Raw genomic sequence first — 22,848 nt, 5'->3', positions numbered from 1 at the left:
AGCTCAAAACTGCCTAATTTAAATAAAGAGAAATCTGTATCTTAATTAAAGTGCATCTGTGAATCTGGTTAAAAAAAAAATGGATTCAGAGAAGAGAAAAAATACTCTGTGCACTTATAATTAGGATATATTTGACCTCATAGATTTGAGTGATAATTTATTCATTATCTTCAGTGTGGCCAAGTCTATGCCAAGCAAAATTTTATAATTAACAGGAGTTACAATGCAATGCCTGGTACAAAATTTAATTGGCATGGAGGAAAGGATTTCTAGCCGGCTCCTTCATACAATCACTGATGCCTGCGAGTGACTTTATTCAATAACAATAACTAATAATAATAATAATAATAGCTGACACTTAAGAGCTGACCTTACTGTTTAGCATTCTGCATTGCATTCAGACATTGCCAAAGCTGCTGCCTTTTTCTATTGAGTTATTCTGTTCATTGTTTACTCCTTAGTTTTGTCCCTTTCTACTATTTTTGATCAATCCTAAAATGTAAAAAATTAAAACTTATGTGAATATTTGAAAACTTCTAACTTTGAATTATAGGAGAAAGGAAAAACATCTACTTTATTCACAAGTATATGCCTGAGAAATCAGAGGCACTGAGTTTACTTGGACACAATTAACACTAATTATATGTTAGCATCCCTAGTCTCAGAATGATCTGCAGTGAAACTTATTATTACCTATTTATGTCTTCAGGAACCATACTATGTACGTTGCATCAAACCCAATGACAAGAAATCCCCACAGATATTTGACGATGAACGCTGCCGTCATCAAGTAGAATATCTTGGACTACTGGAAAATGTGAGAGTGCGACGAGCAGGATTTGCCTTTCGTCAGACCTATGAGAAGTTCCTTCACAGGTGAGGATAAGCCCAGCAGAGAAGTCTAACAGCAACCCACAGAAATCCGTGTTGAGTCATGGAGTCCTCCTAGACTCCATGTGAACCAAAGTCCAGAAAATTGCAAATATTTAACATTTTTCCAAAACCAAGAGCCCCAGAGTTTGAATTTTACCAACTAAGGAAAAAACTTCAGTCATTTAGGGGCAAATGTGGGCATCATAGTATAATAGAACATGACTGTGGGTTCGCATCTGTGTTGGAATCTCTGCTATTCTGTTTACATGCCACACAATTTTAGGCCAGAAGTTTCTTTGATATTGTTTCTGCATCTCTGTAAAATGTGAAATTATAAAAACACCTCATGGAACTGGGGTTAGTTAATGCTATTTATCATTGCTGATGTTAGTAATTATCAAATAATAGAAGATTAAGAAGTTAAGCATGGAGGCTCTGAAATAATCTACCTAGTTTGAAACGTGGCTTGACCACTTTCTAGATATATGATCACAAGATCAAAAATCACAATCTTTATATGCCTCAGTTTCCTTGTATGTGAAGTGAGGATAATAGTAGGAACTACCTCAAAAGGTAGCAAAAAAGATTGAGGTTATAAACACAACGCTCTTGGAATGGGACCTGGTATGTAAAAGTTAGTTAATAAATATAAAATATCTATATTGTGGTTAATATATAGTTGGTAATGACAGTGATAGTCAGCATGTGGAAATTAGGAGAGAGAGGGTATGTTTTTGTTTCATTGTTTTGTTTTGTTTTTGTATGTGTGCCAGTACTAGGGCTTGAACTCAAGGTACTGAGCTCTCATCTTTTTTTGCTTATGTCCAATATGGCTTTTTACTGATTAATTAGAGATAAACTATCTTGGATTTGTCTGCCCTGGCTGGCCTTGACCTCAGTCCTCAGATCTCAGCCTTCTAACTAGCTAGGATTATTGCCATGAACCACTGACACTCAGTTCAGGAAAATGTTTTAAATTCAGTCTGTTTATTTAAAAATATGTATTGAACATTTCCTACATTCTATTTCTGTAGGTTTTATCAAAAAAGTTAATAAATTTATAAGACATACACCAGAAAACAATACAGTAAAATCTTTAGGTCAAGAGCATATCTAAGGAGATAAGATTCAGTGAGTAGCCAGCATACATAGACAAGGGAAGAGAGAAGGTTGGACAGAGGAAACAGTCAACAAAAAGATGCTACTGCCATGATGGGTGTGGTACTTTAATTACCAAAGGTAGTATGGATAAAGGATGCTGAGTATAAGACATTGTATGAGATGAGAACAGAGAAATAAGCCAGATCACGTGAAATCTTATGTGGAATGATCCATTTATTTGGGCATTGGGTTTTAAGCATGGAGTAACACAACCTTATGGATGTTTTCAAGCAAACACTCTTGCTGTGGTGTGCACAGAAAGCAAGGAGACATTTAGGAATGCTGTAAGAGTGGTGGACACATTCAGGATGACTCAGTACTCGACAGAATTGATAAGTCTTGCTCATGGATAGATGGGCTATGATGAGATAGGAGGAGAGAGAAATAGAGGATGATAAGTACATTTAGGTTTGTACATCTGGGTAAGCATGATACCCTTTGCTAAAATGAAAGTAAAAAGTTTGAAGAGGAGGGACTTTTGATATTTGAAGAGGAAGAGCAAAGATAGAATCAATATTGTTCACTTAACCATGTTAACTAAATACCTACTAACACATAAGGTAGAAATATGAAGTAAACTATTGGCTTACATACCTGAGGTTCTGGAAAATCAATCTGAGATTAGAGATGTTGGAGTCATTAATATTCAGATTACATATAAAACCTCAGTACTCGATGGCAAAGAGAAGGGAGTCCATGACAGTATTTAGAGTTGTGGTCTAATACAAAGGAGCCAGTGAAGAGAGAAGTAATGCAGAAAGAAAACCAGAAAAGCATTGTGTCACAGAAGCCCAGAGACAATAGCAATTCAGGAGAAGGAAAAAAACAAAAACCATGAGATCACTATATCAAATATTGCTGTGCAACCAAGGAAGAAAGGCAGAAACTTAACCACAACATTTGTCAGTATAGATTAGGGAACCTGATTTGAGTAGGCTGTTTGGAAAGAGAAGTGAGGAGTCAGATACCTGTAACAGCTCAGGATGTTCACTGTTAATGAAAGCAGAGGAAAATAGAAGCCATTAGAAAAGAACTTGAGACCAGGAAATAGAAAGGTTTGCATGCAGGTGGGGATGATTCAGGACAGGGAGAAACCCATGACACAGGAAAGTGGAAAGTAATTATAGTAATAACATCCTAAAGATGACAAGAAGAAATGAAAAGACTAAAAGATGAAGAAGGAGCCAGCATTTTTTAGGAACCAGGTAAAATACATTCCAGGCAGTAGGAATAGTATATGTAAAGACTCTAAAACAAAAAAGAGGTAACTACAGTATAGAACTTGGTGAGCCAAGGCGATGGAAGGATCGTGAGGAGAGAAGTTTTCGAAGAAATTACTGTGGCTAATATATGCTGAATCAATTATAAAGGAAATGGAAAACAACTTAGCTCCCTATTAAACTAGAACAGTGCTTAGGTTAGGTAAAGATGAGGATTGATTAATTTTTATCTCATTCTTTGCTTGACGTGGTACAAAAGAGTCAAACCTTTGCATGCTAGAATTTGTACATGCTAGGCAAGCTGGCTACCACTAAGCCATATCCCTTCCTGGACTTGAGATATTTTGAATGTGGAACTAACTGGACTTGATGATGAACTTCTAAGTCATGATAGAAAAAGAGATAAAGATATTCCCAAGACTCCAGATTAAATAACTGAGTGGGTTGAGGTAGGAAAGGGATGTTCAAAATATCTTTAAGACCTGTGTAAGACATATGAATCAGAAGCTGAGAACTGAGGGTAAAGCTAAGGGAATAATAGATTCATGAGTCAAAAAGTATATTCTATATACTTTATTTTAAAATATTTACATACTTATGTCTTATATTTTTGTATTTTAAATATATTACTTAAAGTCAATGGGATAGATGGAGCAGTATGGGGATGTTGCACTTAGAAGCCCTGTGCTGAGGTCTGGGATTGCTGCAATACTTAGGATAACGCTAACATTGACAGAAAATGAGGCAGAGAAGGTTAAGTCCAGAGACCAAAGGAAACTGAGGAGAGTGTACTGGTCATGGAAGCTAAGAGGAGAGGGATACATCAAGAATGAAGTAAATTTACTGGCTCAGATGCTATGTAGATACATTATCATAACAAGGAATGTGAAATCCCTATAAAGAAAACTTTTAAAGATTCCTGAAAAGTACAAAAGTAGGCTTGAAACAAATGAGAAAATATCACATGCTCTTAGGACAGCTCAGTGCCCTGTATATTTGTGATAAGTGGTCTGAGTATAGTGTTAGGTAATGCCCAGCCCTAAGGTGGCAAGGCAAGAAGATTATTGGTGTCCAGGCCAGCGTTGACTACATAGCAATACCCTACTATAAAACTTGATTCTAAAGTTGATATAGAAAAATAAGCATATCAGAATAGATAAAAAGACATTTAAAAGATAAAAATAAACAAATGAGGCCTAAGGCTGAGACCTGAGGATTGTAGTTCAAAATCAGCTCTGGCAGGAAAGTCTGTGAGACTCTTATCTCTAATTAACCACCAAAAACCCAAAAGTGGAGCTGTAGCTCAAGTGTTAGAGCACTGGCCTTGAGCAAAAACTCTCAGGAACAGTACAGAAGCCCTGAGCTCAATCCCCAAAACTGGAACAAAAATAAAAATACTAAATAAATAAATAGAGCTGGACACCACTGGTTCCTATCTGTAATCTCAACTCCATAGAAGGTTAAGAACGGGAAGATTGTGATTTGAGATCAGCCAATGCAGAGATCCATGTCAGTCCATTTCCACAGAGGGAAGCTGGACAGGGTGGCATATGTCTGTCATCCCATTGACAATGGGAAGACTAAAATCCACTGATCATAGCCCAGGCATGCATTGACCAGGTGGGAAGCAAGACCTGATTCTAAAACTAACTAGTAAAAAATAAGACCAGCCTAGTAACTGTGAGGCCCTCAGTTCAAATCCCCAATATTACATTTATAAAAAGAATAGAGGGCTGGGAATATGGCCTAGTGGTAGAGTGCTGCCTCGTATACATGAAGCCCTGGGTTCAATTCCTCAGCACCACATATATACACAAAGCCAGAAGTGACGTGACGCTGTAGCTCAAGTGGTAAAGTGCTAGCCTTGAGCAAAAAGCCAGGAACAGTGCTCAGGCCCTGAGTTCAAGCCTGAAGACTGGCAAAAAGAAAAAAAAGAATGGAGAAATTAAAATATATGTATACCCTCCATAATTAAAACCATCTGGTACCAATGAACAGATGGATAGACAACACTGAAACAGACTAGAAATATATACTAAGTCCAAAAATAAATGGAACTACATAAGAAATTTTAATATATGGTGAAGATGGCGTATTTAATTACATGGACAGGGAAATAGACTTTTTAATAATGTGGGAGTATTTGGATAGCTTTTTATCAAAAACAAAAATTAGATTCATACCTCACACCATATACCATATTAAATTCCAAATGGATCCGAGATCTTAAACATAAAAGTGAAGGAGAGCAGAGCAAGATAGTGACTAAGTTTCTCCAGTGATCATTTCTTAAGAAACACCAAGTTGAAGAACTATGCATGCATCAAACTAGCTTCACAAACTAATTCAGAACTCAGCATGACTTCTAATGCTGTTGTCAATTGTCTTCCTTGCCATCCGAATCCTAGCTCCAGGACAGCTCAGGAAAAAAGTTAGCAAGGCTCTATCTCGACAAGCTGGGCTGGTGATGCACATCTGCAATCCCAGCTACATAAAGTGGGATGATCGCTGTCTTGAGACTAGCCCCTTGAGTAAAGCAAGAGACCCCTGTTCGAAAAAGAACTAAACCAAATGGTTGTACAAGGGGGTTAAAATTTAAGAGAGAGAAACACACCTAACACACAATAAATGCATGCATACATTCACTTACATGCATATATGCACACACACACATATAATTGAAATAAATAAAAATCCCCAAAAAAGGCTAGGTTGTGGTTCAAATTGTAGAGTGCCTGCCTAGTATTAGGTCCTAAATTCAAACCATACTACTGACCCCTTCCCCCCAACAAAAAGGGAGACGGGGAATAAGGAAAAGGGTCGGTAGAGTGAATAAAATCCAATATATATATATATACACATTATATGCATGAAAATACCACAGGCCCATTTTATTTTTTTTGAATTTAAAGATATTCATGTTATTATTTCTTAGTGTTTTGTTAATTTCATCTTACAGCTCTAATTTATTAACATAAAATTGCTTGTAATATTTTCCTTTATTTGAATGAATTCAACATCTGTAGTAATGTCTTCTTCTGAATATTTCTTTTTCAAATATCCAGCAGCATCTTTTATTTATGCTCCTGTCTAAAAATACTCCATTACTATAAAATATGTAGAATGGGAGGAGGATACATGGTGGGCAGGTTTCCTTTAGATTATATTTTATTTATTTATTTATTTATTTTGGCCAGTCCTGGGCCTTGGACTCAGGGCCTGAGCACTGTCCCTGGCTTCTTCCCGCTCAAGGCTAGCACTCTGCCACTTGAGCCACAGCGCCGCTTCTGGCCGTTTTCTGTATATGTGGTGCTGGGGAATCGAACCTAGGGCCTCGTGTATCCGAGGCAGGCACTCTTGCCACTAGGCTATATCCCCAGCCCCTAGATTATATTTTAAATTTTAATTTATTTATTAATTGAACACAAATTTTTTTGACAAGGTGTTGTGCAAAAAGGGTACAGTTACATAGTAGGGCAGTGTGTACATTTCTTGTGACATCTTACGCCCTGTTTTTCTTTCCCTTCTCTAGGTCAGGTAGACATATATACAATATACAATTTATCAAGAACGTATACAGTAGCCACGTTGCCAAGCCCAAGAAAATTCGCCTAGGGCTTTAAATGTAATGTCAATATTAGACAATATGTCGACAGTAGTCTTATATGAACATACATACATAGCTTTTGAGCTATTGTATTCCACTGAGAGGTCAATTTTTGACCTTTATATGTTGAGTAGTTGTTTGGTTTTAGTTACATACTGTGGGGTCGCTGCCCCAATCCTGTGGGAAATATCATTTGACAAGCAGTTTTTGGTTTCACAGACCTGGTCTCTACTGTCTCTCCGTCTCCCTTTCTTAACAGTCATATATCAGGGAGATCATGCCCCTTTGTTTTCTGTGTTCTAGGCTTGTCTTGCTCAACATTATTTGTTCAAGTTCTGACCATTTCCCTGCAAATAACAATATTTCACCATTCCTAATTGCTATGTAGTATTCCATTGTGTAAAGGTACCATATTTTTTGGATCCATTCATCTGTGGAGGGGGATCTGGGTTGATTCCATATTTTGGCTATTGTGAATTGTGCAGCGATAAACATGGAAGTACAAATGTCTTTTTTATATCTTGGGACTTGCTGTTTAGGATAGATGCCTAGGAGTGGTATGGTTGGGTCATAGGGTAGGTCTATATTGAGCTTTTTGAGGAACCTCCATACTGTTCTCCAAAGTGGTTGTACTAATTTGCACTCCCACCAACAATGAAGAAGCGTTCCTCTTTCCTCTCACCCCCTCCAGCATTTGTTGTTGCCTGAGTTCAGAGTATAGGCCATTCTAACTGGAGTGAGGTGGTATCTCAGGGTTGTTTTTATTTGCATTTCCTTTACTACCAGGGATGTTGAACCTTTCCTCATGTGTTTCTTTGCCATTTTTATCTCTTCTCTTGTGAAGTCTCTCTTTAGCTCCTTTGCCCATTTCCTAATTGGTTTATTGGGCTTGGAGGGGCTTAGTTTTTTGAGTTCTCTGTAGATGACAGATATTAGGCCTTTGTCTGTTGCTGTACTGGTAAAGATCCTTTCCCATATGGTTGGCTGTCTTTCTGTTTTGGTGGCTATGTCCTTAGCTGTGCAGAAACTTTTTAAATTGTAGTAGTCTCATTTGTCGAGTCTCTCCCCTATTTGTTGTGCCCCTGGGACTCTATTCAGGAAGTTCCTTCCTGTGCCTATAAGTTCTAGCGTCTTTGCTACTCTATCCTTCGGTAGTTTCAAGGATTCAGGTCTGATATTGAGGTCCTTGATCCATTTTGAGTTGATCTTGGTGCATGGTGATAGGCTTGGGTCGACTTTGAGTTTTCTGCATATGGCTGCCCAGTTCTCCCAGCACCAGTAGTTGAAGAGGCTCTGTTTATTCCATTGTATGTCTTTAGCTCCTTTGTCGAATATCAGCTGACTGATAGAGTGAAGTTTTATTTCAGGATCTTCAATTCTAATCCATTGGTCTTCCGGTCTGTTTTTATACCAATACCAGGCTGTTTTTGTTATGATGGCCCTGTAGTAGAGCTTGAAGTCTGGTATTGTGATACCTCCTGCACTGCTTTTTTGGCCTAGAATTGCTTTGGCTATTCTAGGTCTTTTGCTGTTCCATATGAATTTATGGATTGCTTTCTCTATTTCAGTGAAGAATATGACTGGGATTTTGATAGGGATTGCATTGAATTTGTATAACAATTTGGGCAATATGGCCATTTTCACTATATTGATTCTGCCTACCCATGAGCATGGAAGGTCTTTCCATCTCCTTGTGTCTTCTTTGATTTCCCTTATTAGATTTTTATAGTTCTCATTAAATAGGTCTGTCATGTCCTTGGTTAAGTTGATCCCTAGGTACTTTATTCTTTTTTTGGCTATTGTAAATGGAATTGTTTCCATAATTTCCTTTTCTGTTTGCATATTGCTGGTGTACAGAAAAGCTGCTGACTTTTGTGGATTGATTTTGTATCCTGCTACTTTGCCAAAATGGTTTATTAGGTGTAGGAGTTTGGGGACTGAGTTTTTTGGGTCCTTCAGATATAAGATCATGTCGTCTGCAAATAGGGATAACTTGATTTCTTCCTTGCCGATGTGGATCCCTTTGATGTCCTCCTCTTGCCTTATTGCTATGGCTAGGGATTCCAGCACTATGTTGAAAAGAAGTGGGGAGGGCTGGGAATATGGCCTAGTGGCAAGAGTGCTTGCCTCTTATACATGAGGCCCTGGGTTCAATTCCCCAGCACCACATATACAGAAAATGGCCAGAAGTGGCACTGTGGCTCAAGTGGCAGAGTGCTAGCCTTGAGCAAAAAGAAGCCAGGGACAGTGCTCAGGCCCTGAGTCCACGCCCCAGGACTGGCCAAAAAAAAAAAAAAAAAAAAGAAAAGAAAAGAACTGGGGAAAGTGGGCATCCTTGTCTTGTTCCTGAGTTTAGGGGGAATGATTTAAGTTTCTCTCCATTTAATATGATGTTAGCAGTTGGTCTGTTTTATATGGCTTTTATTGTTTTGAGGAATGTTCCATCTATTCCTGTTCTCTCTAAAGCTTTTAATAAGTATGGATGTTGTATTTTGTCAAAGGGTTTTTGGGCATCGACTGAGATAACAATGTGATTCTTGATTTTAGTTCTGGTTATGTGGTGAATTCCATTGATTGATTTACGGATGTTGAACCATCCTTGTGACTGTGGGATGAAGCCTACTTGGTCATGATGTATAATTTTCTTGATCAGTTTCTGGATCCTGTTAGCTAATATTTTATTGAGGAGCTTTGCGTCTGTGTTCATTATTGATATTGGTCTGTAGTTCTTTTTTTGTTGGGTCTTTGCCTGGTTTGGGAATAAGTATGATATTAGCTTCATAGAATGAGTTTGGGATTTCTCCCTCTGTTTCTTTTTCATAGAAGAGTTTGAGGAGTATTGGTATTAGCTCCTTACTAAAGGTTTTGTAGAATTCGTTGGTGAATCCATCTGGGCCTGGGCTTTTCTTTGTTGGGACGTTCTTGATTACCCTCTGTATCTCACTGTAAGTTATTGGTTTATTTAGTTGATTTATTTCTTCTTGGTTCAGTTTGGGCAGTTTATACTTCTCTAAGAATTGATCCATTTCTGTAAAATTATTGTTTTTTACTGAATAGAGGTTCTAGAAATAGCTCCTTATGATTGTTTGAATATCGTGTGTACTTGTTGTTATTTTTCCGGTGGAGTCCCTGATTTTATGTATATGAGTCTCTTCTACTTTTTTTTGTAAGTCTTGCGAGGGGTCTGTCAATTTTATTTATTTTCTCAAAGAACCAGCTTTTAGTCTTATTTATTTGTTGAATGGTCTTTCTATTTTCAATCAGATTTATCTCTTCTTTAATCTTTGTGATCTCTCTCTTCCTTGTCATTTTAGATTCGGTCATTTCTTGTTTCTCCAGTTGTTTTAGTTTCATCGTGAGGTTATTCACCTGCTCTGTTTCCATTCTTTTAATGTGAGTGCTGAGGGCAATGATCTTGCCCTCTAGCTGTGTCCCATAGGTTTCTTTGTGATGTATTTTCATTGTCATTGTGGCTTATGAATTCATTGATTTCATCTTTAATTTGGTCTGTGGCCCATGTATTGGATAACAGTGTGGGGTTTAGCCTCCAAGAATGTGTATAGCTTCTGTGGTAACCGTTGTTATTGAGGGTTACCTTTAATCCACTGTGATCAGATATAATACATGGGATGGCGTCAATACTTTTGTATTTGCTAAGGTTCTTTGTGTGGGCTATGACATGGTCTATTTTGGAGTATGATCCATGGGCTGCTGAGAAGAAGGTGTATTGGGTCTCTGTAGGGTGGAAGATTCTGTATAGACCTGTCAGATCCATTTGGGATATGGTGTTACTTAGGTCCTCAGCTCCCTTGCTGATCCTCTGGGTGTTGGATCTGTCTCTTGGAGAGAGTGGGGTATTAAAGTCTCCCACTATGATTGTGTTTGCATCTATCTTGTTCTGTAATTCTGTGAGAATTTGCTTGACATATGTGTGGCCTCTTTTGTTCGGTGAGTATACATTTATCACCGTGATGTCTTGATTCTGGATTTTTCCTTGTATTAAAATGTAGTGTCCTTTTTTGTCTTTTTTTTTCTTCAAATTTTTATTATCAAACTGATGTACAGAGAGGTTACAGTTTCATACGTTAGGCAGTGGATACATTTCTTGTACTGTTTGTTACCTTGTCCCTCATACCCCCCTTCCTCCTCCCCCTTTCCCTTCCCCCTCCCCCCGGAGGTGTTCAGTTCACTTACACCAAACAGTTTTGCAAGTATTGCTTTTGTAGTTGTTTGTCTTTTTTTACCCTGTGTCTCTCAAATTTGGTATTCCCTTTCAGGTTCCTGCATCCAATACCAGTATACACGGTTTCCAGTATACTCAGATAAGATTACAGAGATAGTGTAGGTACAACCACAGGAATGTGATACAAGAACATCATCAATAATAGAAGCTACAGATACACATGGGACGTTGAAAGTAGTTACAACTGTGATATAACAATTGTTTCCATAACATGGAGTTCATTTCACTTAGCATCATCTTATGTGTTCATAAGGGTATAGCTATTGGGCCTTGTGATGCTCTGCTATGACTTACCTAAACCTGTACTAATTATTCCCAATAAGGGAGACCATAGAGTCCATGTTTCTTTGGGTCTGGCTCACTTCACTTAGTATAACTTTTTCCAAGTCCTTCCATTTCCTTACAAATGGGACAATGTCATTCTTTCTGATAGAGGCATAAAATTCCATTGTGTATATGTACCACATTTTCCTGATCCATTCGTCTACTGAGGGGCATCTGGGTTGGTTCCAGATTCTCGCTATGACAAATTGTGCTGCGATGAACATTGTTGTGCTGGTAGCATTACTGTGATTTTGTTTGTGCCTTCTTTGTCTTTTTGAGTTGATTTTAATGAAAAGTCCAGCTTGTCTGAGATCAGGATGGCTACACCTGCCGTTTTGGTAGGTGCATTTGCTTGGAAGATCTTGCTCCATCCTTTCATTCGGAGCCTGTTTTTGTCCCTTGCTGTAAGGTGGGTCTCTTGTAGACAACAGATGTCAACTTTTTGTTTGCGGATCCATTCTGCCAGTCTGCTCCTCTTTATCGGAGAGTTTATACCATTTATATTCAAAGAGATCAAGGATAAGAGAGTTTTTTCTCCTTCCATTTTCTTGTTGGGCTGTTTTTTCCTCTTTTTTTTTTTTCTTGTCTTTAGTGAGCTGCTCTTTCTGTTTCTGTTTCTGTCTGTGTGTCCTGTACGATCTCTGTTGGGTGGGATTCCCCTCTTAGAATTCGCTGTAGGGCTGTTTTTTTATTCACATACTCCTTTAGATCCTCTTTGCTATGGAAAGATCTGGTTTTCCCTTTGAATGTGAACTCCAATTTTGCTGGATATTTAATCCTAGGTTGCATATTGTTGGCAGGTAGAACTTGGATGGTGTTCTTCCACTCACTTCGCGCATGGTAGGTTTGTGTGGAGAGGTCTGCTGTTATTCGAATCCTCTTCCCATTGTAGAAAATTTCTTTCTTAGTTTTGGCTGCATTCAGAATTTGCTCTTTATTCTTGAGATCTGAAGTCTTGAACATTATGTGCCTTGGGGTGGCTTTTCTGGGGTCTGGCCGGCCAGGTGTCCTATAGGCTTCGGTTACCTGGATGGGGTTCCTTGTGAGATCAGGGAAGTTTTCTGCAATATCTTTATTGAAAATATGATGAAGCCCTCTGCTCTGCTATTCGGCTCCTTCTTCTATTCCAATTATATGCAGATTATATCTCTTGTCTTTGTCCATTAGTTCCTGGATTAATCTGCCCTGAAGCTTCACCGTTTCTTGGAGTGTGGTAATTTTCTGGTTGTTGTCGGCTGCTTCATCGTCCAAGCAAGAGATTCTGGATTCCATATGGTCAACTCTTTGTGCTGTGGATTCAATTGTGGAGTTTATGGATGTCAGAGAGCTATTTATGGTTGTCAAATCATCTCTGATCGTGGAAATTTCTTCCTTTAAAGAGTTGTATTTTAAATCTATTTTTTCATGCATTTCACTTCTCAGGATGTTAAGGTCTTCTTTAACGGAGGTTTGCACTGTATCCATTTTTGCTTCCATTTCTTTCTTGGCTTCCTGGATGTCCTTCGAGACTTCCACTCTGAACTCCTGGAATTGTTTTCTGATTTCGTTTCTGATGCTTTCCATCATTTCTGTTAACATGGCCTCATTTGCTTTTTTATTATCCATCTCCTCTTCAGTCGTGCTGCTTTTTGGAGCTGGTGAGTTGGCTTGCCCTTTGATGAACTGTGTTACATTTCTTTGTGATTTGCGCATCTGGAGATCTGTGGTGGCTTCCCTGGTTTGGTTTTGTGCTGGTTCCCGCTGGTCCGTCAGTGGGAGCCTTGTACCCTGGTATCCTGGCTCTGGAATTGGGTTTGGCTGTTGAACCTTGCTTCCATATGGGTGAGCGTGACCTTCTCGGTTGTTGATGAGGTGGTCGCTCTCCCTGCCCTTGGGGGCCGGTAGGTTCTGTGTCTTTCTCTGCAGGACAGTGTCCTGCCGCTGTGCTGTGCTGACCCTAGCGTGCCCCTGTTGGGGGTTTGCTGGTCGCTGATTCAGCGTGGCATGGAGGCTTATCTCTTCTTTGGTTCTTTTCCACTCTGTATCTTGGTCAGAGGAGCTCACCACTCAGGCAGTTCGTCTTCCTGTGTGGACCGCTCCGGGACCGGTGTTGTTGAGGTGCGGCCCATCCACTTGTGCGAAATGCACTAAACTGAGTGTGCACAGGCCGATGGAGAGCTCTGCCCTCCTGTGTAGGCGCACCTACCAGAGCAGGCACTGCCGCTGTGACCCCCCCCCCACCTGAGCGGGGTACGCCTACCAGAGTGGGCACTGTCGCCAGAAACCCCGCCCACCTGCTGTGCACCCACTACAACGGCGCTGCCACTGTGGCCCCATCCACCTGAGCAGGGTACGCCTACCAGAGCGAGCCCCAGGTTGTTGGGTTGTGCTTGCGCCCTCCCATGAGTCAGCTGTAGGGGGGTGGTATGTGTGGGGCCCAGTGGGATCAACTGTACAGGCGAGGGTTAGCGCCCTCAGACTGCGCCTCCGCTTCTGGGGGTGGCGTGTGATCAGGTCCAGGTGTCCCTGCTGTGCTGGTATTGCCCACCAGCGCCACAGGCCCATTTTATAGAATAAATATATGCTAATAAAAGTATTATGAAAAGTGAAAATGAGGGGCTATGGGATATGACCTAGTGGCAAGAATGCCTGCCTCATATACATGAGGCCCTGGGTTTGATTCCCCAGCACCACATATACAGAAAATGGCCAGAAGTGGTGCTGTGGCTCAAGTGGCAGAGTGCTAGCCTTGAGCAAAAAGAAGCCAGGGACAGTGCTCAGGCCCTGAGTCCAAGCCCCAGGACTGGCCAAAAAAAAAAAGAAAGAAAAGTGAAAATGAAGGACTGGGAATATGGCCTAGTGGCAAGAGTGCTTGCCTTGTATACATGAAACCCTGGGTTCGATTCCCCAGCACCACATATATAGATGGCCAGAAGTGGCGCTGTGGCTCAAGATGACAGAGTGCTAGCCTTGAGCAAAAAGAAGCCAGGGACAGTGCTCAGGCCCTGAGTCCAAGGCCCAGGACTTGCAAAAATAAAAAGTGAAAATGAAATGTACCAGAAGAAAATATGAGCAAATTACATCCTTGGTATAAAGAAAGGCTTTCTCACAGTGACTTAAAACTTCAGATGAGGCTGGGAATGTGGCTTAGCAGTAGAGTGCTTGCCTTGTATGCACAAAGCCCTGGGTTCAATTCCTCAACACTTACACAGAAAAAGCCAGAAGTGGCACTGTGTCTCAAGTGTTAGCCTTGAGCAAAGAGAAGCCAGGGACAGTGCTAAGGCCCTGAGTCCATGCCCCAGGGCTGGCAAAAAAGAAAAAAATCAGATACAATATTTTTAAAGTACTTAATTTGACTGAATCTGTTGAACAACTCTGTTGGGGAGGCAGGGGGCAGGAGAAACCCACTGAGGCAGGCAGGATTCCAAGATGCCATAACATCCACCTCCTGGTATTGAAGCCTTGTATAATCCCCGTAAGTGTAGGCTGGACCTAGTAATGGCTTCTAACAAAGTAGAATGTGAATTGATACTGTGACTGTGACTTCTGTCTTTGTGGCCCTCACAAAGCAGGCTGCCATTTGGTAAGCTCTCTTGAAGGACCCACAGAGCAAGAAGCTGTATGTGTGTTGAAAGGCGATTAATTCTGTATATGGATCTTAAGTGCAGCAACACTGCTTAATTATCTTTTAGTTTATAAGAGTTTATCCACAGATCTGATTGCTGCCCTTTAAGATAGTCATGTTGTTTATAAATGTGTCAGGTTTGTTCCTTCCTCACATATTTGCCACTGATAGTCTCACTGTATTAAGAGAAAACTTCCAAGGTCACTCAATTACAAATGATCATTGCTGTAAATTTTTAATAAGCTATAATTTTTTAAGACTTTTGGGGAGCACATATCCTTTATTGGGCTAATGAAATTCACTTCTATTAGCAGTTTTCTAAGGTAGTTTTGCTTTGCCAAGCTAACAGAACTTTACCTCAAGTCCCTTAATACTACTGGTTTTTTTGTTTTTGTTTCTTGAAGGAGGTTTTGTTTTATTCCCATGAGGTTTCTTTAATTTTATTGAATAGTTTTTCTCCTCTAATTTTTTCTGTATTTTTTTTTTTTACTTAGGTATAAGATGATCTCTGAATTCACCTGGCCAAACCATGACCTTCCTTCAGACAAAGAGGCTGTCAAGAAACTGATAGAACGATGTGGTTTTCAAGATGATGTAGCTTATGGAAAGACCAAAATTTTCATCAGAACACCTCGCACATTGTTTACGTTGGAAGAACTCCGGGCCCAGATGCTTGTAAGGATTGTCCTCTTCCTACAAAAGGTAATTTTATTTTTTATGTAAATTCTTCCTTTTATGTTTCTGAACTTTTGAATTTTTTTATTTCAAGAAATGTTCCTGGATGGTTTATTTTGTATATCTATGTGTATGGTGTGGCCCTCATACATTCAAACTTGACTGCCTATGTTTGAAATTATACCCAAAATTCTGAAGACATTTTGTCTTCTTCTATTTAAAGTTAAAGACATATCTAGAGCATATGACTTTTTTATTTTGTAGTCAGCTTTTTTTTCCCTCACAACTGTGTAAATTAAAAAGTTGTGCCAACATGTCTGTGACTGCCTTGTAATCCATCATTACACCACCACCACCACACTTCAGGCATAGTCACGAGTTCCACATCTCATTAACTTGCACCTGCCATCATGGATCTGTGCAAGGCCCCCTTCTCATTTCATTCATGAGTTCGTTCATTCCCTATGTCTGTCCTCATAGCTTCCATGCTAACCATGCAAAAAATCACATGCATATTTTTATATCATATATCTCTGTGAGGATTCCTTGGGATAAATGCCTAAGAGTAAAGTTACTGGGTCATAGCAAAACCTGTATATCTAATTGGTATAAATAGTGCCATATTCCTCTTCAGAATGGATGCCTCCTTGTGCAACCACCAGCTACATAGGAAGGAGACTGTGCTCCACATCCACCAGTACTGCTGTGTACATTTTATCAGATAATCTAATAAGTTTAGTGGGATGGCACTTTTTTTTTACTTGCAGTTTCCCTGATCACTATTGAATATGAGCATTTCATTAATGCTTGTTTGTTTTTGGGGTTTTCTGGTAAACTGCCTGTTCATACTTATTATTCATTTTTCTACTAGACTTAAAATTTTCTTATTAGTTGAAAATGCTTGTATATTCTAGACAGTGATTATATATTCATAAATATATTCTAGTCCATGTGCATTTTCAATGAACTATATTCATAATGTACTCTGTTGAACAAAATCCTTAATTTTGGCATAATCGTTTTTTTCCTTGTACGTCTGCATTGGAATTTTAAGAAGACTTTCCCTTGTTTCTAGGTCACAAAGATATCCCCCTGTATTTTCTTCAGTGAACTAAATCATTGTGCCTCTTGCATTTAGGTCTTTAATTCATTTAGAATTCACTTGTGATTTTATATAAAGATCCAGTTTTATTTCTCCCCATGTAGCTAGTCTTTTCACATTGGACAGTCTGTTCTGTTTCCCATTGATTGTTGGTGTCACTCTTGTCATATATTTTCTGTCTTTTGCCTGTCTCTAGGTGCTTTGTTCCATTTTTCTGTTTTCCAGGTTTTATATTAATGCCACACAGTTTTATGTTGTATTTTGGCTTAGCATATGGTAGGATAAATTCATCTTCTCTTCTTTCCTTTATTAAGATGGATTAATAGACCTTTATTCTACAATATAAATTTGAGGTGTAATAGGTTCAGTAAATGCAATAATGTTTTATTAGAATTACATTGAATTTATAGATTCGGATTAATGTTTTTACAATGTTAAATTACCTTATTAAGAGTATAAAACAGGTTCACTTAAATCTTCATTGACCTTTAGACATAAAGGCTTTATTAATTCCTAAATATTTTACTGTTTTCTTGCTAGTTTGAATTCACTGTATTTTCTATATGGCACTGTTGGTATATATAAATAGCATTTGTTTTTGCTGACTTTTCTATAACAGAATGAAACTCTCTTCACATTTGTTGACATTAGTTTCCCTAGCCAAGTGATTATAGAATGTACAACCAATAGAAGTTAACCTCTGTCCTTCAAATTGCCAAGGTCTTTCTGGGTTTTGGTTTCTTTCTATTTTGCCTGGAACTCTGAACAAATTTTAAACTAAAATACTAAATTCTGTATGATTCTCAGTTTTCTTACATTAATTGCTTTTCCATTATTGCCTTTGTTTGGTTCTATTTCATTCTCAAAAATGCTCATAAATCAGTTCTCTGCCTGCCACAGTAAATTATTTTCATACATCTGTTCTCCATTGTCAAGTCCTTTACCTGTCTTTACCACTTAACCCACGATGGTTTTGATGTTGTTTTTAAGGTCTGTTTAAGATTTTCTTTCTCTATACCTATCCAAGAGATCGATTCAAGCTCAGAGTTAGGCCCTGAATCAGCATAATATTCCCTCAGTTTGATTAGGATAAGCTGCTAGGTGACTGTTGCCTGGCATAACTATTGATCATACCCCAGGTACTCTCATAAGAATGGCCTGTATGGATAATAAACTCTGCAGTCACCCTCCTCTGAAGTCAGTCTACTTGGTGACTGGTAGAATCTCTAATGATCTGCCATGTAGTAGATGGAAAGCTTCCCCATCTTTTCTGTAAGCTAGGTCTCAAATTTCTGCGCCAGAAGACAATGGACTATGGGAAAAAGGTCTCCGCTCCTACTAACTATCCTAAGGTATGATATATGTGATCTACTGATTGGGGTTTTATTAGACCAACTCCACAGGCCTTGATACTTATGAAAAGTTCTCCAAGCCTCTAGAATTGTGTCATAAGTCTCCTGAATTTCAATGTAAAGAGTGTTTTCACTTTTGGGGTATACTTATAGGAATTTTGTGGGAAATTAGGAAAAATATTCACAATATTTTAAATAAGAATCACCAACAATTGGTTTACATTTCCTTTTCTAAATTAAAATAGCTTTATCTTCATATACTGACTATGCATACAACATAAGATTATAATGTAATGTAAGATTGATAATTCTGATCCCAGTTGATGGAAGCTGTCTCTTCTCAGATGGTCAGGGCCTGTTGAGACACATGAGAGAGATGCACACTACATTCATCCAAGTACAGTTCTTACTATGGCCAAAGGTTTCTGGCAGTTGGCATTCAACCCTCAGTTGATTTGAGGTTCTGCCTAAATATATCCCAGAAACTTGTTACATCACAATAATTAATGGTGTATTTTTTTTTACCAGTCCTGGGGCTTGAACTCAGGGCCTGGGCACTATCCCTGAGCTTTTGCGCTAAAGGTTAGCACTCTTCCACATGAGCCACAGCTCTGCTTCCAGCTTTTTGTGGTTACTTGGAATTAAGTCTCACAGACACTCCTGCCTGGGCTGGCTACAAACCAAAATTGTCAGATCTCAGTCTCTGAATAGCTAGGATCAGAGACATGAGCCCGCAGCACCCAGCTAATAATGTAATTAAGTAGTATGATTTTTGTGACATATTTAAAGGTGGTTCATATATCTCAGGATCTGAGTATAGTTATTTTATAATTTAGCCACAAGAAAAAGTGTAAATATAGTCACTTCTAAAAATTGTATCTCTTTGGTTTTATCATTTATCCTATGCCCTAATGTGTTTATTATGCAAATTTGTCTAGTGGAGACATGAAGCCACAGGGTCATTTACATTATTTTCAAATAAGGCACACTAGCTTCTTTGTAAAACCAATAAAATGTTTTATTTATCATACTAAAAGAAAAATAATTATGTATATGTAATATTGATAACAAAATAATAACAAAAGACCCTGTCAGAGTGATAGCTAATATTTACTGATTGATAGGCATACTTTTAATTACGCTACATATATGAGCTAAATCTTTTTGTTTAGTTTTGATCTTTTAGTGGTAATGGTGGTACTGGAATTTAAACATAGGACTTCACAGTTTCTAGGCAACCACTATACCATTTGAGCCATGCCTCAATCCTTAATAAAATCTTTTCAAGAACTTTTGAATGAATATCTATTATTATTTGCACTTAGCAAATAAGGTAACTAAAGCCACTGAGTGATTATACAATTCAGTGGAGGTCACACAGATGATGAATGCCATTACCAGAACCAGGATTTGAACACACTAACCCAATAGTCTTGCCTCCCCCAAATAACCTTGACCACTATGTGCTTAACACCATTGTGACATCATTTAGCACAACAGGTATGACTCAGACCTGCAGAGAAGTTTGTAAAATCAGCCACAAAGGTGGGGCTGGTAATATGGCCTAGTAGCAAGAGTGCTTGCCTCGTATACATGAAGCCCTGGGTTCGATTCCTCGGCACCACATATATAGAAAAGACCAGAAGTGGCGCTGTGGCTCAAGTTGGCAGAGTGCTAGCCTTGAGCAAAAAGAAGCCAGGCACAGTGGTCAGGCCCTGAGTCCAAGCCCCAGGACTGGCAAAAAAAAAAAAAAAATCAGCTACAAAGGTGACCATGTTGTTCTGCTAAGAAAGGAAGTGGACTGAGAGTCAGCAAAATACTTTCATGAAATAATCCCAGTAGGCATCTGATGATGTTTGAGTCATTTACATCTAAAAGATGTGGACTAAAACATATTTTAATACAATTAGAAAAAAATTGATGCTCAAAGTGAAGAATCAGCTCTTGACATGTACAGCAATGAAAAGCGGGCAGTGACTACTTTATTCTGAGACTGTGTTTCAGGAGAAAAGTTGTACTATTTGTTTTGGTAAATTTTGAAAGATTAGGTTAAGAAAGGTGCATTTAGGTAACAGTCAACAAAGGATAAGCTGAATTACAGGAGGGAAGTGCATTACTGTGCAGTAGGTAAGATTGCTTCTGGGCCAGACCCTCCTTACTTTATTCATGAAGAATATTTATGGTCAGGAATATGCAGCTTGATCTTGCCTGAGGGTTGAAAGAAGTGTGCCTTTGATCAGATGGTGGCCCTGACTATATATCTTTTTATGAGAAGAAACAGTGTGTGGTCCTTATAACACCAGGATATGTGGCTATTGCAGAAGAATGTGCTCATGCACTTTTACTTTTAATTATACTTTTATTATCTTTAGATGTACAAAGGTGCTACCATTCAACAAATCTGTTTATGAATACAGTGCATCTTGATCAATGTTACCACTTTTATCATTCTCCCCCACCTCTCCCACCCCTTCCCTCAATTTTCTTAATTTTGTAGGATAGGTATTGAATTTTATGACTGCATTCTCCCCTTTTCCTCTTTTCATTTGTCTGCTCCTCTCCCCTTAGCCCCCACCCCCCTTTTCAAGTACCAGTTTGTTGGTATTTATTTTGTTGGACTGTGAATCTTTCTAAGAAATTACACCATTTGAATTCTCGCCTGTTTATAAGTACACTTGCATGCAACCCCAATGTATTGACTTATACATTTATAAATTCTAGCTTCCACGTATGAGTGAAAGCACGGATCCTTTGTCTCTATAGGCCTCACTTCACAGAATGTAATTTTCTCCAGTATCATACATTTCTTTGCAAATGATATAATCTTCCTAGTGGATGAACAAATTTTTATTGTGTGTGTATATTTGTGTGTATGTATATGTGCATATGCATATGTATATGTATATATACATGCATATATGTCACATTTTCTTGTTCCATTTGTCCGTTGGGGGCATCTGGGCTATTTCCATACCTTGGCTCTGGTGAATACTGCAGGAGTAAACATGGTTATACAGGGGGCTTTACTATATCCTACTTTGTAGTCCTTTTTTTATAAATAGCCAAAAGTGTAATTGCTGGATTGTAAGGTGAGTTCTTTTTTTTTTTTTTTTTTGCCAGTCCTGGGGCGTGGCTTCAGGGCTTGAGCACTCACTGTCCCTGGCTTCTTTTTGCTCAAGGCTAGCACTCTACCTCTTGAGCCACAGTACCACTTCTGGCTTTTTCTATATATGTGGTGCTAAGGAATCGAACCCAGGGCTTCATGTATACGAGACAAGCACTTTACCACTAGGCCATATTCCCAGCCCCATAGGGTGAGTTCTATGTTTACTTTTTTTTTTTTTTTTTTTTAGGAATCTCCAAACTGCTTTCCAGAGTAGTTGAACAAGTTTGCATTCCCACCAACACCATATTAGGGTTCCTTTTCTTCCACCTCCTCACCAGCATCTGTTATTGATTGTATTCTTGATGGTAGCATTCTAACAGGAGTAAGATAGAATCTCAGTGTTGTTTTCATTTGTATTTCCCTTATAGACAGGTGTTGAGCATTTCTTCATATATTCATTGGCCATTTTTATTTCTGAGAAATCTCTGGTTAACTCATTTACCCATTCATTAATTGGGTTTTTGATTCTTTGAGAGTTTAGTTTGTAGAGAAACTGTGAATAGATGGAGCAATCCTCAACTGTGACATCATACTTAATGGTGAAAAGCTAAAATCAATTTCCTCCAAAATCAGAAGCAAGACAAGTATGTCCACTTTCTCTGCTCATTTTCAATATAGTACTAGAATTCCTAGGAAGAGCAATAAGGCAAGAGAAAGGCATAAAGGTGATTCATGCTGATGATATGATCCTATATTTAAAGGACTCTACAGACTCTACTCCTAAGCTCGTGAAGCACTTTTAAATGAATAATGAATTGGTTCATTGTTACTGAACAGGAAAATGCAAATAAATAATACCAGGTTCCACCCATAAGGAGCTGGTAATCTAATCAGGAGGGAGATGTGTTAGCATTCAAATCAGGGAGATGGAGTGGTTGTGATGCTCTATAGTCTAGGCAGTGACTGCCCTGGGGACTCAGAAGAGACTCCTGAGAAGAGATGCCAAAAGGTTTCCAAATCCTTAACTATGTTTATGATGTATTCCAATCAATCTCATCCCCCTCCCTGTAACTTAATCTGTATTTTGTAAACCATATATACACATCAGAAATGGATCATTGATGTTATAGCAGTTTGTCACTAAAGTTGATAGATACAATTGACTTCCTATGATAAATACAGGAAACAAAGTTTTCTACAGACAGTCCCTGAGGTTACCAAAAAAAGCCCTTCCCATTTTTCCGGAAAGCCCTTTCCCTGCTTACACATAGCCCATGAATAACTAGCAAGCAGTGCAGCATGGGACAGAATTAAATTTAGATGTAGCTTGAATTTTAGAGTAGGTATGTAAATATTTACTAACAAGGCAGAAAATGCTGGCTCGAGACTTGTCTTCTCAAAGCACCTGGGTCAACACACTCCTGTTCTGTTAGGGCCCTTCATTAATAACTGCTAGTTGGAGCTGCCAGACTCTGGCTTGGTTATAATTTTTTATTATGACTTATAATATTCTGTTTCCTCGCTATAGTGCACATAGTCTTCTGCAGCTTGGTGAGTTGCTTGTTTTCGCTGCACAAAGCT

General features: G+C 38.8%; 1 protein-coding gene across 2 annotated transcripts in view; it reads left to right on the top strand.

Moving 5' to 3' along the window:
* Positions 1 to 22,848, top strand: part of Myo1d (myosin ID) — a 338,468-nt gene that overhangs the window by 141,402 nt on the left and 174,218 nt on the right. For both annotated transcript variants that reach the window (XM_048365802.1, XM_048365804.1), the window contains exons 15-16: positions 710 to 876; positions 15,527 to 15,734. In XM_048365802.1, coding sequence (XP_048221759.1) covers positions 710 to 876; positions 15,527 to 15,734 — 375 coding nt within the window. The remainder of the gene's footprint in view (positions 1 to 709; positions 877 to 15,526; positions 15,735 to 22,848) is intronic.

The sequence above is a fragment of the Perognathus longimembris genome, chromosome 17 (genome assembly GCF_023159225.1).
Source record: "Perognathus longimembris pacificus isolate PPM17 chromosome 17, ASM2315922v1, whole genome shotgun sequence".
NCBI classification, from domain to species: domain Eukaryota; kingdom Metazoa; phylum Chordata; class Mammalia; order Rodentia; family Heteromyidae; genus Perognathus; species Perognathus longimembris.
Note: the sequence above shows the minus strand (reverse complement) of the source record. Positions and strands in the feature narration are given on the sequence as shown.